Source organism: Leptonychotes weddellii, chromosome 4, assembly GCF_054177405.1.
Source record: "Leptonychotes weddellii isolate Sample4059 chromosome 4, ASM5417740v2, whole genome shotgun sequence".
Classification (NCBI taxonomy): Eukaryota; Metazoa; Chordata; class Mammalia; order Carnivora; family Phocidae; genus Leptonychotes; species Leptonychotes weddellii.
In genome coordinates, this window is record NC_138372.1 from 44,251,726 (window position 1) to 44,269,610 (window position 17,885).

General features: G+C 43.6%; 1 protein-coding gene across 19 annotated transcripts in view; it reads left to right on the forward strand.

Moving 5' to 3' along the window:
• FGGY (FGGY carbohydrate kinase domain containing) overlaps positions 1-17,885 on the forward strand; it is a 387,087-nt gene that overhangs the window by 288,358 nt on the left and 80,844 nt on the right. For 18 of the 19 annotated variants that reach the window (XM_081818507.1, XM_081818506.1, XM_081818515.1 and 15 more), the window contains 2 exons: positions 11,330-11,404; positions 16,984-17,104. In XM_081818507.1, coding sequence (XP_081674633.1) covers positions 11,330-11,404; positions 16,984-17,104 — 196 coding nt within the window. The remainder of the gene's footprint in view (positions 1-11,329; positions 11,405-16,983; positions 17,105-17,885) is intronic. The other variant, XM_081818511.1, reaches the window with a different exon arrangement.

Genomic DNA, 17,885 nt, shown 5'->3' on the forward strand with positions numbered 1-17,885 from the left:
AAAGAAGACTACTTGTATGAGGACGTCTCCCAGTTGTATCAGGAAATCCTAGTATGTTTACTTTTTTAAAAAAATTTTATTGTTTTATATTTTTTATTTTTATTTTTTTAAGATTATTTATTTATTTGTTTATTTATTTAAAGAGAGAGCACAAGCAGGGGGGAGCGGCAGGCAGATGGAGAGGCAGAGGGAGAAGCAGGCTTTCCACCGAGCAAGGAGTCTGATGCGGGTCTTGATCCCAGGAACGTGGAATCATTACCTGAGCCAAAGGCAGACACCTAACCAACTAAGCCACCCAGGTGCCCCCCCAAAAAGTTGTGTTGTTTTATAAGCAAACTACATATATTGCTAGGTATTTCTGAGCATTGACTTCCTTTTGTAACTGCTTGGATTGGGTTTACATTGGAATAGCTGCCACTCTGTGAGCTTACATCACCACACTGGAAGGAGAAGGTGACCTCAATAAGGAAGGAAATTCTGGGCTAAAAATTTCTCCCAATATTTCTCTCCCTAAGTTTTACTTTTTTTTTTTAAAGATTTTATTTATTTATTTGACAGAGAAACACAGCGAGAGAGGGAACACAAGGAGGGGGAATGGGAGAGGGAGAAGCAGGCTTCCCGCGGAGCAGGGAGCCCGATGTGGGGCTCAATCCCAGGACCTTGGGATCATGACCTGAGCCGAAGGCAGACGCTTAGTGACTGAGCCACTCAGGCTCCCCTCCCTCAGTTAGTTTTAGATATCATACTAATCACCCTGAAATCTCTATTGTCCTGTTCTCCTTTGTCACAACCTGTAATGACTACTGTCTCCAGCACCCATTCAGTAAATACTTACTTGGTACCTAGACCCCAGAACAAAGTATGGCTATGTAGACACAGTAAGGTACAACAAAGCCGATGTTCCTGGAGCATGATTCAAGGGAGGAGAGGGATAAAATGTATACATAGCAAGTAGAATTGTCAGGATATTCCTAGTAGGGAAAGAAACATACATGATTTCTTCTTTTGGTTCCTGAAACATTTCTCTGATTATATACTACGTAGCTAATATGTACTTAATTGATAGTCAGCATGGAGATAAGAAAGAAATCATGTATTGCTTTAAAAACATACATATGAACAATTTGCTAATATGAGATGGATTAGTTGCTACTCTTACTATCCATATAAGTATTTAATATCAATATTAATGCAGCCATCCTCTACTTCATTTGAAAATAATGTGAAGATGCAAAAAAAAAAAAAAAGCATAAACTCATGCTGACTTTGAAAATTCACATCACATGTCATTCAGCTAGCGACACTAGAATTGACAGTCTCAGAATCTGGGAAGATTTTCCAGAATCTAAAAGACTAACTGGAACTTGTTGGTTAAATCTATGACATATGAACAAAGTGAACCTCCAGGCTTGCAGGAGCTCGGACCTCTCCATCTTCTGCTCCTTAGCTGAATGGTACAAGTTCCCTTTAAGCCTCAGAACAGGGCAGTCCTCCCTCTTCTCTGCTGCCAATGGTTTTAGGGTGTATTGGTTTTCTGGAAGCAGCCAGTGAGTTTAACTTTCCAGAACTCTCCCACAACCCAGACCTTATCGTCCCTTTTAGTTCAATCCATCAGAAAACTGCCAACAGGAAGCCAACTGGGCACGAAGTCCGATTTGGAATGATGGGTGATGCCCTGCATTCTAAGGATCCTGAGTAACACTTTGTTACTGGGACATAGATAGGAGTTTGGAGGAGGGGTGTAGGTTTGCATGTCTGCTGTTTGTTCTAGGGTTAGAAAACTGGGCCGTTGTAAGGCCGCCAAAGCTACTCAAAACAAAAACTGCTGGACTCGGAACTGGCAACTAGCTATAGATCTGAAGAGGCAAACCCACGTTGCAGTGAGTGGGGCTGAGAGTAAATCATGTGTACGGTCTGCTGTGAAACACTGAATATGTATAGCTCTCTAGTTAAAATGAATAAAAAAATAAGAAAGTGAGTCTAGGGGCGCCTGGGTGGCTCAGTCGTTAAGCATCTGCCTTCAGCTCAGGTCATGATCTCAGGGTACTGGGACGGAGCCCCACATCGGGCTCCCTGCTCCTTGGGAAGCCTGCTTCTCCCTCTCCCACTCCTCCTGCTTGTTCCCTCTCGCTGTCTCTCTCTCTCTCTGTCAATTAAATAAATAAATAAAATCTTTAAAAAAAAAAAGAAAGTGAGTCTATTAGGAAAAACATGTTGCATGCAAAGCAAAAAGAGTACCATTGGAACACTTAGGGAAAGGCCTCAAAGAATTATATACTATTCAAAGCAAAAGGAAATATTAAAACCTCTTTGGCATATTCAGTAGGATTTTTCTTAAGGGCACATCTCTATGAAATAGGGCAGAAACTTAGTGGGAAAAAATGAGCTCAGATGGAAAAGCAGTGGAATGAGAAGAAAAAGGAAATGATAAAAAAGACAATTAAAAACACAGGAGCAGAATTAAAACATGCATTGAAGGCAATGAAAAATAATTTTTACGGAAGAAAATAAGATCAGAGCTGCCATATGACATAGCCTGTGTTTTACATTTATTAGAAAAACATTTTGAGGGTAGAGGCTTCCTATGGCATGTTTGCTTTTAAATTTTCAACAGTGTTTAGGTCAAAGACGGGCATCGAATAATTGCCCTATGGCTAAGCGATTATTTCAGTCTTTACTTGTCAAGGGAGGAATAAACGGTGACCTACCCAAGGTCACCATGACAAGAAATGGGGAGCTTAAATAAAAACATGAATCCTGACGTCCAGCATGCACATCCCCACAAGGCTGCCTTAACTCACACCTCTGGACCTCGCTCGATGTGCTGAAGACTCTAAGAAAGGAGTCCTACCAACCATCCTGTGCATGATTTAATACCGAACCACACTTCTCAGCCTAGTCCTCGGTTCCCTGCTGCGAAAACCAGCCTTCTCACTCCTTCTCCCATGTTTGTCCCTACCCTGGGCCTTGGATTTAAGCTCTGACCTCTCTCTCCTCAGTCATGGTTCTCATTTCCTTCACACCCTCACTGACTCAGATTCCAGGAGCAATCACCACTCCTGGTTTGACCTGGCTCTAAACCCTTCTGCTTCAGGTGCCTACCCTCGGAAGTAGGAACAGGGCATGACCCAGGACTCTTGCCATTATGCATGAGAGCATCATTTTCTTCTGTTCTGGTAACAGTTGGCTCCCTGTCATGTGCCTCGCTGCTTCATTTTTCCTTTGGTGATGCAGTACTGACCCGTGACACTGGGCGAGAAAGAGGTGGAAGTTCGGGGGTGGGCAACTTACTAGTGTGCCTGGACCAAGTAGCCGCCCATGCAAATATTTCTCCTTTCCGCTTGATACATTAGGATACAGGACCAACACGTGGATTCCTTGAAGGGTCATTGTCAGAATCAAATGGGGAGACTGTCACATCGTGGACAGACAGCAACAGCAAATACTTTTGAACCTGTAGCTTCTGCTCAGTGGCCCTTATTTGCACTTTGGAGGTGACTAGCAGGCTTCTAAGTGTGGCCTTGGAATGCTGAGCGGCCAGTGATAAGCCATCCACCTTAGCCCGAGGACCAGCTGGACTCACCAGCCATGGAGGTCATCCACCGCGAACAGCCAGCTGGTGTAGCTCAGCAATCACCTGGTCCATCATAGACCACATCTCACATAGGTACAGAGATTAGTCTTTCTCTGTATGTAAGTCCTTGGCCCTCAAGTCCCTCAACACAGCAGGAAACCCACATTTGATACACAAAACAGCTAGTGCGGTAGGAATTTTGAAAGAGTCCTTGCCTCCTTGTGTATATGACCGGTTTCCATTCTCAAATTAATACTACTTCTTTGTCTTGGGGGGTGTGTGTGTTTATTTTCCTGAAATATCCAAGAAGTAAATTAATCAAATTTAATCGCAGGTGCAAGGCACCTCAGGCGTATCAGGCCATGAAAACACCCTATTCACCAGTGGTTGAAACGTGTTTTTTCTGCTTCATTTTGCAAGTACAGCCCTACCCAGAACACAAAGTTATTTTCTGGCTCTTAGAAGAGCTGTGATTTCTAACATAAGGCCATATGCTGCTCAAACTGCTGGAGAGGTTGAGTGCTGCTCCAAGGGCTCTTCAAAGCAAGCACAGAGCAAGTGTGCATATGAAAAACTAGGAGGGAAGCAGGAAAGAATCATGGCAAGATCTTAGCCCGTTCCCAGAGGACTGAATCCCAGCTAGAGATGGGCAATACTAAACAGAGTCAGATGTGGATGGAGTCAGCAACTCGGATGAGTATTTGCAAGAGCTCGGTAGAAGCCAGAGGTTGTATCCCAGTGGCTTCCTCTGATGGGGAGATGGATGACATAGCTGGAAGCTCATGAACTAATTCAAGCGGCTTTGGACTGATCTATTTATCAGGCTTGCAAAGACATGGACTCTTTGACGTGAGTTTGTTGATGATTTCGTTACAATGTAATGCTGTTTCATCTCACCATTTTTTACATATTTTTGCCTATGACAAATTGAGTCCTATAACAAAGCTTGATATCCTAAGTATCATTTAGCTGGGTTTCCCATAATTTGTTTTCTTATTGAAGCAACTAATTTAGCAGCTGGTATTTTGTTTTGTAATAGGGATCGTTTTTTTTGTTTTGTTTTCTGGAAGTGCATTGTATCAGGTCCCATGATAAATGCTTTACATACATCATTACCAACTCTTAGAGGAACCCTGCCTGACAATGTTGTTGCCCCATTTAAAAGGGTGAAGAAACTAAGGCTCAGAGAGTCAAAGTTATTTGCCCAGAGCAGCGGAAAAAACATTAGAACCTAGTCAGTTCAAACTGAGGTCATTGACATCCTTTGGGGGGAAAAAAAATTTAAGTAAAAAAAAACTAGGTTTTTGTGTTTTCATATTTTCCCCTCATTTTAGTGACTTTTTAAAATTATGTCAGATTCAGATACCGTTTTCTTAGTGCTTTCTATCTTCCCTAAATATACCAAACAAGTAAAACCCAAGGGAGACAGGCAGTGGCAATATAATTATAGACAGGTGTCCTTCCCAAGGTAGTATGGCATGGTAAAAGACTGAGGGATGAATCAGGTAGAAATCTGCTGGGAGGTCCCAACAGATAAATAATGGGAAAGCTCTAAGGCCAGGGGACCAAAGATGGGATTCAAGTTTGTGTAAATCAAGACAGGTTGGATGATACCAACTAGGGGCCGGGATAGTTGACCAGAACAGCTTTGGCATACTGGAGCACTGACTACATTAAAATGACTTAGATTTAGAGCATCAGAAGGGGAACAAAGATGTGAAGTGCCTGTTCCATCTGGGGAATAGCAAACGACTAGCATATTGTGTACTGTTCGCCAATAGAAAAAGGTTGCGAGGGAGAATGTCAGTCTGGTCATTGTGAGATTATTGATTATTGCTGCTTTAATAAATTATCACAAATTTAGAGGCTTAAATTTATCATCTCACAGTTCTTTAGGTCAGCCCTGGCTGGCTCAGCTGGTTTCTCTGCTCCAGTTTTCATAAGACCAGAACCAAGGGCTCTTATCTGGAGACTTTGGGAATAATCAACCAAATTCATCCAAATTGTTGGCCAAGTTGAGCTCCTTGCAGTTGTAGGACTGAGGTTACAATTCCCCGCTGACTGTCAGCCAGGGGTCCTCAGCTTCTGGAGGCCACCTGTATGCATTTCATGACTCATTGCCCCCTTCTTCCATCTTCAAAGCCCCCAGTGGCAGATCATGTCCATCTCATGCTTTGAATCTCTCTGGTTTCCATTTCTGCCTCATTCCTCCTGCCTTTTACTGGATCACTTGATTAACTCTTCTGCCTTCCTCTTCGGCTCCTAAGGGCTCATGTGTTAACATTGGGTTTCTACTGGATAATCCAGGATAATCTCTGTATTTTAAGGTCACCTGGCTAGGAACTAGCTCCCTCTGCAAAGTCCCTTTACAGGAGTGCCTCGATTGGTGGTTGATTGAGTAACTGGGGGACCCAAATCTTGGGGGAATATCTTTAGAGTTCCACTCACCACACTGTGTTAACACATTGATCTGCCTTTCCCAAATCTGGGTGAATTTTAGGCAATGCCAAGTGGCAGCCTTGATTCCTGGTAGTTACTGAAACCTAAGGGAGAGTTTTTTCCCTTTGTCTTCCAGGCTGCTGATCATTTCAGACCTGTTCTTCAATCTCTGTTCTCTCTCCAGAGGTTTCCTATCAATTTTTCTCTGATCCTTCTCATTTCCTTGCTGTCTGTCCATGAGCTCTACCTGTATTATTGACTGAACAAACAGCATTTTGCTGTGCCTTTGTGTTCTGAAAAGCTTTCAACCAATTCCCCTGAGCCTTGGATACCCCACCAAGCTCTGATGACCCTAGAAAATCTCAGGACTGGGGATCCTGTTTTCTTGTCTTTTGTAATCTTTAGAGACCCCTTGAGAATTTATTTCTAAGCTTTTTTTTTCTTACTAACAAATATAACTAATTCATTTAACAATTAAGAAGGAAAAAAAATTAGCTAACTAAATTACTACTACATTTTTTAAATAATTTCAATATTTTAGGACCTACCAACCCATAATTCACAATGCCAAGGTTAAGGACAATTATTTCCACGGTTTATTGTGCATTAGGACTTGCTAAAATGCAAATTGCTGGGCCCACACCAAAGAGTCAGTAAATCTGGAGTTGGAGCTCAGAAAATCTCCATTCAGCTAGGATCCTGGGAAAGGGCTAGAAACATGCCCAAGCTCTCACAGCTACTAAGTGGCAGCAAGATTTGAGGTGAAGTCCAGGGTGAAATTCATCTGTCCTTCCTATTTACAGAGTGAATGGAAGTGTGTAGGTTGATAAGGACTAAGGCTCCTCTAAGGAGTCCTTGCAAGTGTGTCCCCCATCATCCTATCCCTGGGCACTGATCAGGGGCATACTGCTTCTCCACACTTTTGATGTTCTTATCTTTAATATTATGATCCTGATGCTGATCGTCAACATGCCTTTTGCCCTATCTTCCCCATGCCGTATATGCACTAGTCTTCAGTGCCCCTCGTTAATACCCTGGGGGTACCCATACCATGTTGAAGGAGATGCTTTATTGCCACATTCCAATTAATAAATGGAATTGAACCCTTCATGCATTTAAGAGAAAGAGAATGCACATTTATTAAGAGAAAGGGAAAGAAAATCAACATTAATTGCCACCTACGCTCACAGAGTTGTCACTATAAGGGTTTAGCTCTTGTAGACTCAGTCTAGCTTCCTGAAAAAGTAAGACACTTTGCAAATGATATTTAATCTTCACAAAAGTGCCTTGAGGCATCATTATCCCTATTTCATAAATGAAAGAAAAATTGAGGCTCAGAAAGGTCACAAAACACACCATTGTGCAGCCAGTTGGGAGAATGTCAAGATCTGAACCTTGGTGTCTTCATTGCTTGTCATCTTTCCATTCCCCCACACATCTCTTCCAAGCTCAAAAATCCCAAGATTTACGTATTTTATAACCATTATCTAGGATGTTGGCGTCATCAATCGTAGTTCGCATTTCTTTGGCCACCATATAGATCACATGTCTCTAAATATTAATTATAAGTGTTTTCTCTTGCAGTTCTCCTCGTTACACAATAGCAAAATAAATAAAATGTGCTTACCAGCACAACTCTCCCATGGGGCTTCCCCACACATTTCACTGTCTTACCCAAACATTCAAAATAGGCATGCACATCTTCTATAAACACGCTGCTTCCATCTATGCTTTCTTCCCACTTCCTCTTATGGATGGAACCATCCAGCCCTCAGATGGGGTATCTGCTCATCTGTCACATCCTGGCTTTCTCCCTGGTTACAAAGCTGCACGTCCCCCAGCACATCCCTGGCATTCCCGGGGTGCGGCTGTCACTTCCCTGCCAAGATGGCTCCCCAAAGGGTCTCTGTAGCCTCCTGAGTGGTCCACATGGCAGGCACTCCTAAGAAAGTTCTTATCTTGGGCCAACAGCCATTTGACTTTTGCCAAGGCAGGGCTGAGGTCCCTAGTATTGGAGAGAAAGCTCAGATGGAATTAACGATTACCTGCCCTTCCAGAGTCTCCACCTGCATATCAGATGAGATATCAAGCAAGAGGGCCCCGAACCATAGTAACTTTAGAGAGAAATGTCTTTCACTGGGTCACATTTCAACTCCATGGCCCTGGTGTTTATGGTGAGGAGATGTTAGAGGTGGCTATGGGAGGGCTGTGCTTACTTATTGCCTTTTATTGCTGAGTACCTTCTTCCCTAGAGTAACATTTTCTTCCATAAAGGCGAGGTATGTTCTATTTATCAGAAAAAGAAAAGCGATGTCACCCATCCTATGTCCCTTTTGCTGGAGCTACTAGCAAGCTCAGGAGTTAAATTTAGTGCTCATTTACATGATCTCATTCTCAGTTTCTGGCGAAAAGTAACTATCTTCTCTTTTCTCCTCTGTGATTTTTGAGCTCTAGAGGCACTAGACATTTAGAGAAGGGGCGATGATATTTTTTTTGCTTGAATACCAATACTTTGGGGAAGTTCTCATGAATGAAGAAATGGGGATGAAGAAAATGAAATCTGGTGATATTGTACTCCTTCTGCCTTATGGGTTCTTACGAATCAAGGAGGATATCTTTATCCTCCTTTATCAATGTTACTTGATCAATATTATACACAGCACTGGGGTTCCTAGTCAATTAATCTCATACACAAAGTCAAATTTCTTCCCCATTCCATCACAGTTTACCCAGATCTGGTCTTCAGGACCCACCTATAGGAGATGTGAGTCTGCTAAGCAGACACATACGCAGTCCACAAAGGATCATGGCTTGATTCACATCGCAGGCATGACCAGAGAGGAGCCAGAGGTAGCCTGCCTCCCTCGCTGGCTCTAGATGAGAGGTCTAGGCCTGGGCCCACTTAGCTTTCCTAGTAGATAAGCAGCAGAGACGCTGTTGAGGCCAGGCCAGTACAGAAGAGAGAGACCATTCATGATGAGTGATCTTTATCCAGGACCATTGCATGCCATGGAGCTGGTTGATCACACATTCACATGAAGGGACATACAACAGGGCTGGGATCCTGTCCACTCTGCTTCTTTTCATAGTTCATTCTCCCAGATGGGATGCCTTCTGCATTAGTCTGCCTGGAGGGAGAACTTTTATCTAATTCACACAAAGGTTCCATATGAGCTACAGGGACACTCCTTTTACCCCAATCCCGTATAAGCCACTGTGATGAGGAAAGCTAAGTGTAGAGAGGAGGGGGCATGGAAAGCCTGGAATAAGCAACTAGAAGTAATCTTCCAGTGTTCTCTCTTGGGGCATGGAGCAAATGACCCTCCCCTCTGCAAATATATGAAGAGCCAAGGTGGTACACATGATCGTCCCATAATCATGGAATTGGACACAAAAGGCTAGGATGTTAGGAAAAACAGTGGTATACAAAAGGAAAAAAGACCATTGTCACTAATTCACACATTCAACAGATAGTTACTTCATGCCTACTGTGTGCCAGATACAGTGCTAGGCATTGCAGATGATGCGTGAGTATCCCAGGTAGTCTGTCGGAACAGCTAGGGTCCGGTTTCCATCCTCTGTGTTCCCTGGGGCACGTTATTTCCTTACGCATGTTATGAAGTGAACTTCTATAATGTCAGCAGTGTTCATGTTCTCCCTTCCTTCCAGCATTTTTACTGTATGTTGAGGTCTCTGGGGAACTTAACAAAGGATGTTCCTTCATGGAGTTATTGCCTTGGGAGGATGCCTACCCAGAATTCCCCTCTGGTCTCTCACCCAGACCTTCCGTGTTCCTGTGTGTTAAAATCAAAGGCGTAGTTCTCATCTGATTACCCAATTATTTGCCAAGAGAAATTATCAGCAGGTAGCTCTACCAAATTCAGGAGTCCCTGCATGAACAGACTTCCATGAGTAATCAGAATGGCTTGCAGCAAAGGATACTAAGTGAGGAAGGGTTTGTACAGATGCTGGAGAAGTAAGCAGGGGCAAGCCTGGGAGGAAGTACCTAAAACAGCATGGGCATTTATGTCTCGAGATGAAGGCAACAGGGAATTTTTAACAGAGTAACATGATCAGATTTGCTTGTGAGAACAATTACTAGCTCCATGTGGAGAGGAGGACCATTAGAAAAGGGGCCCTTTCAGCACACACGAAGGAATAATGGTGGCCTGGATTGAGGAAGTGAGTGACAGCACGAAGAGAAGGAATGGATTCACAAAAGATTTGGGGGAGCAAATGGGCAAAACTTGGAGACTGCATAAATACGGGAAGAAGGGAAAAGTCGGGGAAGAGTGCTGACATGTCTCTGGTCTGGGCCATGGAATGGTGTCTGTGCCCAGCAGTAGGTCAACACTGGCCCCTTCATTGTGGCTCGGGGTGCGGTCTAGAAAGGGTAATTAAATGGGACTGGAGAGACGAAGGAAAGGGACCTGGGTAGACCACTCAGCTCCCCCTCTTTGAACACAGGCTGCCTGTCGCCACCTCATTGCACTCAGGATCATACCCACCGCAGGCCCTGAGTAAGCATAGGTTATGTTAATTAATTTTGTAATGTGAAAATACAAAGTGAGCTCTGGTATTGATGCCCATGAAATTCCTAGTAGGCTTGAAGAACCCAGCAGTTCTTCGCCGTCTAGAAATGTCCCAAGAGAAGACGTTCGTAAATGGGAGATGTGAAGGAGGGACTGTGAACAGGTCTTGAAGGCATCCAAATCCAGCATCCTGTTCAGTTCTGAAATCTCTCAGAAATTGACACACTCCATAGAAGCATGTGGTTCCGATTGACTTTACTGGGATTCCCTTGCAAACCACAGATTGTAAATTATCCCTTAGTAGGTATAACATTTATAGGAGACATATTATCTTACCCTGAATCCCCCCTGGATGCTGTTACACTGAATTCTGACAACGGCAGAACTCGGAGTAAGATCATCTTTTACTAGAAGCCACTGCTCCATGTCGATCTCTGTAAGCCAAAGAAAATGGGTGTTTGTCCTAAAAGAACATTTTCTTTAAAGGGGAAGAAAGACATTTAATTCCATGCTAAGGAATATCAAACACGATCTCAGTAAAGTATTTGTTTTGTTTTGTTAATACAAGGCAGGGCACTTTCTCTTGGAGAAGAAATGATCGTTTTTCCCAGGTCTGGAGATTAAACAATTTGGTAGTCATTTCACGTTCAGCTCACAAAAAGGGGATTTGCATATGAACTTGTTTGGGCAAGAAAACACATCTGAACGTGTTTCATGGGAACTATCTCTATCCATGGCAGCTCCTTTTGGCCATCTCTTTCTTTTCTTTTCTTCATCCCTACAGGTCACCGGGTTGAAGCTGTCTCAGGACCTCGATGATCTTGCCATTCTGTACCTGGCCACAGTTCAAGCCATTGCTGTAAGACACTTTAATGCCATTTTTAAAGAGACTTAGGGCTATCAATAAACCTTAGGCCGCATGCTCCTCCAAGATACATCATGTGCTTGTGTGACAGAGATTGTTAATTAAAAGGGAGCTTGCCAAAAAGAGATGTGTCTTTTCGGAAGGAAATCTTGATGAAGGTCTTCACCTGCTTTACTAATCACCTCACATCGCTGAAAGCTGAAAGGAGTTCGAGTCTTTGAACATCATACTTGTCATTTATTTAATTTGTCTTCCAAGTTCAATTAAGTAGAAGCAGATGCCATTTATGCTTGTATTAAGAAAGGCAATGTTAAGAACGCGCAAACTTACAAAACACACGATATTGTTCACTTCGCAAAAGGATTCATTATAGGGTTCCTTTAAATAGTAAGCATCCTTAGTGTTTGTTTTTAGATTTAGCTGCTTCAATGAGAGGTTTGGATGGTTAGGGAGAGGAGGGGAGAATTTAACGCATTAGGAAGTCCTACACTGAAGATCAATCCAAAATGAAAACAAAATCCTAGAAGCTTAAACATCTCGATCTAAGGAATCTCCCGAGGTGATCCAAAAATGGGGTACATGCACAGAAGACTGTATGTGTGCATATGTTAGGAAGTACCTTTTGGAGGAATGGGTCGTGGCTTTCCAGGTTTCAGAGCTGGGAGGAATCCCAAAATTACAATTAATTGAGGCTTAGTCACTCTGGTAAGAGAACGTGGACCAACAGAAAGGAAAAATCAGTTCACTGAATTCTGATTCAAATTTATTTTTCAGAGACACACAGAAAGTTTTTTTGTTAATGTTTTGTGGACATACTTATATGCCATTCAGTTATTTTGTTTCTTTATATACCACTTCCTTCAAAGCCTTATTCCTTCAAATAACGGAACTACATACATTTTTCCTGTACATCCGTATCACTAACAGAAGTGATTTTCTTATGTTCACATTTGTCCAGGTACTGTGTAGATGGGATAAGAGAACAGAGCTTCCCAACCACGAAGGGAACATACAGTCTTACATGGAATAGGCCAACTTGATGAGATGAAACAGTCCTTGCAGTTTATATACCAGTTTGACTGTATCTTCCTGAAGCAACTGTCATTGATTTAATAGCTTGGCCAGTTCAGTGAAATCAATCAGCCGGCACTATTTATGGGAACTTGGTCAAAACCAGATAATTCTGGCATCTATCAGAATGGAGGGAGTGAAGAGTAAAATGAATATGGAGGAGATTAATGTGCATCAGTAGTAAAGACAGTTATTTAGTCATCCTGTTTTATGGTAATAATGATGATAATGATAAATAATATAGTTTTGCGGTATTATGTGCCAGGCACTGTGCTAAATATTTACAAGTGAGGTAGGTATTAGCATCCCCATTCCACACATTAAAAACGTACGCCTTAGTTAGGTTCATTAACCTGCCCAATTTCCTATAGCTAGTAAGTGGCAGAGCTGGGATGGGAAGCCATGGCTTTCTGAAATAAAGTAGGTATATGAAGTATTGAGAAACTTTCATTTTCTGGTAGTCAGTGCTATTGTATGAAAAGTCTTAGAGTGGAATGAAATGACTGCATGGAAATGGAAAATCAGAGCTGTGTGATGCTCATCCTCTGAGTACACGCTAAGAGGCAGACCAAGGGGCACCGTCCCATGATGATAAGGGCTGTCCCCTTTCACTGACGCCCACCTGCTGTACCAGGCACCAGAGTACCTACCCACAGTGGTAGGTGGGATTGTCCTCATCTTCGAGACAGAGGGAAAACCACCTTGCCGGGTCAGATAGTGGGCGCATGGTGGAGTCGGAACGTGAGCCTGTCCGAGAACCACCTTTCTCACTCCCATTCTTCTGCTCTTTCCCCTCTACCAACCTGCATTTTTCTTTGAAATGTTTGTAAAAGCTACACGGGCAAAATCAGCTTTCAGGCATTTCCAAGACCAGTTTTTCTTGTACGCATCTTAGCAAACGTTGTTATTTTGGCCGGGATTGCCTCTCAGAGGCCCCCTTCCTGGTAAGAACACGGCAGCAGAAGTCCAAGAATATATAAATGAGGTTAAATGGGGCGCGAGCTGGGTGGAGCCAGCTCCATTTTCCCAAATACCACACACTCAGAAAATCAATCTTGTATTTAAGGGGTCGTACATGTATTAATAGCTATCATATTTATTCTGTCCATTGTCTTAATGACCTTTATAATACCACAAAGGGAAGGAAATTTAAGACCGATCATTTGATAAGGCTTTATTGTGGGGCCAGTTGAATTGTGAGTGGTTCAAACCGTTTTTGCAAAGGTACGAGGCTGTGCTGATCTTTCAAGCAAAAATGTGCATTTTAATGAAGTAGTCTGATCACAGATATTTTCCCATGATGATCAACTTGAAAAAAAAAAATTTTTTTTTTGTTTCACTGGCTCTGAATATTGCCCTAGCATCTACTTGCTGTGAATAGGTTAAAGTTAAACAAATTGCTCTCTATAGTGATATCTGTGGTTGGTATTTTGTAGGAATAGAATGAAAGAGATATTGTAATGAAGTTAACTTGGGACTGTGCGAAAACGCTCCATGAAGTAAAATTCTCTCTTGATCACACTTAATTGAAAGACTTGTCAAACAACGAGTTTATCCATAGCCTGTTCATCTATAGCTTTCCTTCCAGAATAGACCCTTTTTGCATTTGAAGTCTCTCGATTTGCATTTGGTTCTGTACATTCCCAGTGGAATAGCCTAATTTTAATTTAAATTTCTCTGTGAAAACATTTTTTCCAGAAAGGTGAGCACAAAATCATTTTAGCACAAAGCCCTGTGGCAGGGCATTTAAGGAGGGTGGAACGTTTCACAGAGTGGAGCCTGGGACACCCGAAGGGAAGGCCCTGTTGCTAGCTGCCAGCCTGAGTGGGAAATTCCAGCCAACAATGCCACACGGGGGAGTCGCAGGCTGTCACAGCCCCTCCCAAGGGAGTGCCTCTTGTTCTGACACTTTTTTGCCTTTTCCCAAGGGAATGTGCTTTGTGTTACCCTCCGCTCTGGCCTGCTAATCACGTGAGCCACAGGTCTGTGGTTTTGGAAGTATCAGAAATACCAACTTTGCATGGTATTTCCATGCATATCGGGGTGGGGGGTGCAGCTATCCTCTCCCAAGGCAGACCCTACTGCCTCAGGCAAATCCCATAACTCCTACATGGGGAAAACAAGGTGCAATTTTTGAGTTTGTCCTAAGATTAGCGAGGATAGCGCATAGCAGAGTGCCTAGACTACAGCTAGTAACCAGGATAGCGCTCATTTCCACACCCCTTCCATGTACTCGGCACTCCTGTGTGTCTTGTACATACACTGTCTCCAGCAACAGCCGTGCAAGGCAGATACTAATATTTCGCCAAATGTAAGACCACATTAAAATTGTTTCTGCATGTTAACATTTCTGACAATTCATAGAGTTCTCAAACCCATGAATATAATATTACTATTACTTTTTTAAAAAAATGAGGATTGAGTCTTAGAAAGGTTGGATACAGGTTGGATTCCCAGAAGTAGGTGAAATGTCTTAATGCCATCCTAGGTTTCTTGAATTCAAAAGCCATGCTCTTGGCTACTACGGACTCCTGCCCCTCGAGCTGACTAGGCTGTCCTGCAATGCACAGACACCGAATGATCCATGGTAGATGTAAGGGCATCTGTAGGCCTCCCGAAATCATTTATAGTGCTATTTTGTAAGTGACTTTCTTCTGGAAAGGTCAGTAGGTTTTATCATATTCTCAAGAGGGTTCATGACCCCCCAAAAGCTTATGAAAGAACATCTGGGGGTAATCAGCCGCATGCAATAAGCAGGATCTGGCCTTATACGGTACAACATGTTTTAATTTTTTTTAACACACTACATCTGTGGATTATTTTTGGAGGCCCAAGTTTTACCTAATCCATATTCTTACCAGATTCGCTAATAGCTGAAGGCCTTTGGGCTGGAACTGCTGTGCTTTTGCTCCCGAACTGCCACTCATCTCTCATAATTTCCTCCACAGCATTCAGGATTTCATGACCCATGGTCCCCAGAACACCTTCTAGCCACTCCCTCTCCCAGAGGCACCCTCAGGCATGGGGGAGACAGCCCTCCAAGCTGCCTGGTCAAAAGAGGCTTCACTTGCCCTACATCTTACCCCCTGGGGACAGTGGTCAGGGGGACATCCTGACCACTTCCCAAACCCTCTTCCTTCACTTTGGTTAAGCCTCTGATACAGCCTATCCTCATGCTAAACTACCTCCTGCCCCTTCTCTGCACACTTGGGTACCACCTTCCCAGCAACACCGTCACACTGTCACTAAATCCATGACATTGACTCGAATCCTCTCTCCAGCCCCAACCCAGCCTTCTTGGTGGCTGCCCCATCTGTGGCCTCCCAGATCCTTGACCTTCTCCTCCCTCCGCTTCATCAACTCACCCCCTTGTCCACACCTGGCACTGTGTCATCCCTCAGAATTAATCACTCTCTAAACATCTCAAGGGCTCTCTCTCCATGAAAAAAAAAAAAAAAAACACAAAAAAACAGGTCTCTCTCATTTCTCTCCAGAGCCCCTTTCTCAACCATTGCCATGTGGCTGCCTCCTAAAGTCATGTCACCGTTCATCTTTTTGGTTTTAATCCTTGACCCCAAGTAAATTAGACTCGTGAGCTTCTCGTTTTTGAACTTGCAAATAAACTAGGATTTTTAGCTGTTTGCATATCCTAGTTAAACCTAAAGAATTATACATTAACATTCACCCCGGCGACCCTACGGTGGTGTCATTTTCCCAGGCATCCATGATTTTTACTGAGTTGAGTAAACTGAGCAAGTCAAGGATGAGTATAGCACATTTTAGGGAGTTCCTAGCACATGAGGACTGAAATGAAAATATGGCAGAACACTGAGCAAGCCAGAGGGTGTGATTTCCACATCATCCCAGACCACGAAGGACTGACTAGAATGGGCTCTGGCTCCCGAAGCATCCCTGAAGAACCACCACCTGGTTCCAGGTGATAATAAAGGTCAGGTTAGCCCTTTGTCAGTCTGAAGTCTTACTCTCACTTCATGCGATTAGAGCTCTCTTCTCATTTCTGCTGCTGATGTTATTGGATGCCCTTTTCCAAAGAAGAAACCTCTTTAGTTCCTATCTCCTGAATGAAGACTGACTCAGAGACCCCCCCCCGCCCCCGGCCACTTCCTCCATCCCCGGTCCCTGCTGGAGGATCAGGCCCACAGTGGGCACTCCGCAAATATTTGCTTCGGTGAACTCTGTTAATATGAACTGTGTGAACATTGTCAGTTGTTTTTGTCAATGTTGTGTAACTACTGATGGAAGCAAATGGTAGAGTAATTAAGAGGGTTTGGGAGTCAGACAGGCCCAGGTTGGAATTCCTGCTCTGTGACTTCATGAACAGTGATCAGAGGCAACCTGATCTCTCGGAGCTTCAGCTCTCCGAGACTGGGTGTGCGAAGCTCTCGGTGTGGTGTCCGGGGCTGGGCAAACACTTAGTAAATGTTCCAGAGCTTTTTCCTTGTGCTGCTATACTGATGCTTTCCTCCGCTTTTCCCTTTCAGTTTGGCACCCGCCTCATTATAGAGGCCATGGAGGCAGCCGGGCACTCTATCAGCACGCTTTTCCTGTGCGGAGGCCTGAGCAAGAATCCCCTTTTTGTGCAGATGCATGCGGACGTTACAGGTGAGTCTGAGGAGGAAGAGAATAGGTCGTTTGGGGCCTGGCAGTAAATGTGCCTGGCTGACAGCCGGACACGGTTGGAAATAGCAGAGTGTAGGGGTATGTGCCAGATTATTTTGAATCTTTAGGTTAAAATGTATGTTTTTTTCCTTATGATAACTGAAGTATTTGTAGTCATGTTGGAGAAAGTGACTTCTCTGTGAATCCAACTATTGAATGATCCTGAGAAATGAGATGAGAAAGGTCAGCAAGGGCTAGGTCGTAACTTAAGTATTTATGGAACCGTCTGAGCACCTCTTCTAATGCACGCTCGTGGGGAATATTGAAGAGACAGAGATGAGTAAGACAGGACTCCTGCCCCCAAAGATCTCAAAGTCTATTGACAAGGACAAACGGATGTGCAAATGTAGTGTGGCAAGAGCTCAGAGTAAGAAATGCACGGAGTTTTATGGAAACATAGTGGGGTACCTCCACCCTGGTTTGGACCTGCGACAGGGCAGGGCAAGTGGTCTGGAGGAAAGGACAAGGAAGCTGTCTTGAAGAAAGAAGTCAGAGCCCAACTGCTGTGGGAGCAGGGGTCTGGCTGCAGATGGGAATTTGAGCCCTGAGATCCCAAGATCCTGTGATTCTTTCATAGCTCCTGACACAGAGAGAGAAAATCCAGAGTCGTGGGCTGATCCCTTTGTGATATGAGCACAGCAGAGCAGGATCCCTGGTGCAGATCCCTGGGCCTTAAGAAGGGGACCCCATTGGCCAGAGGCTTGCTGGTATTACAGAGCCGAGC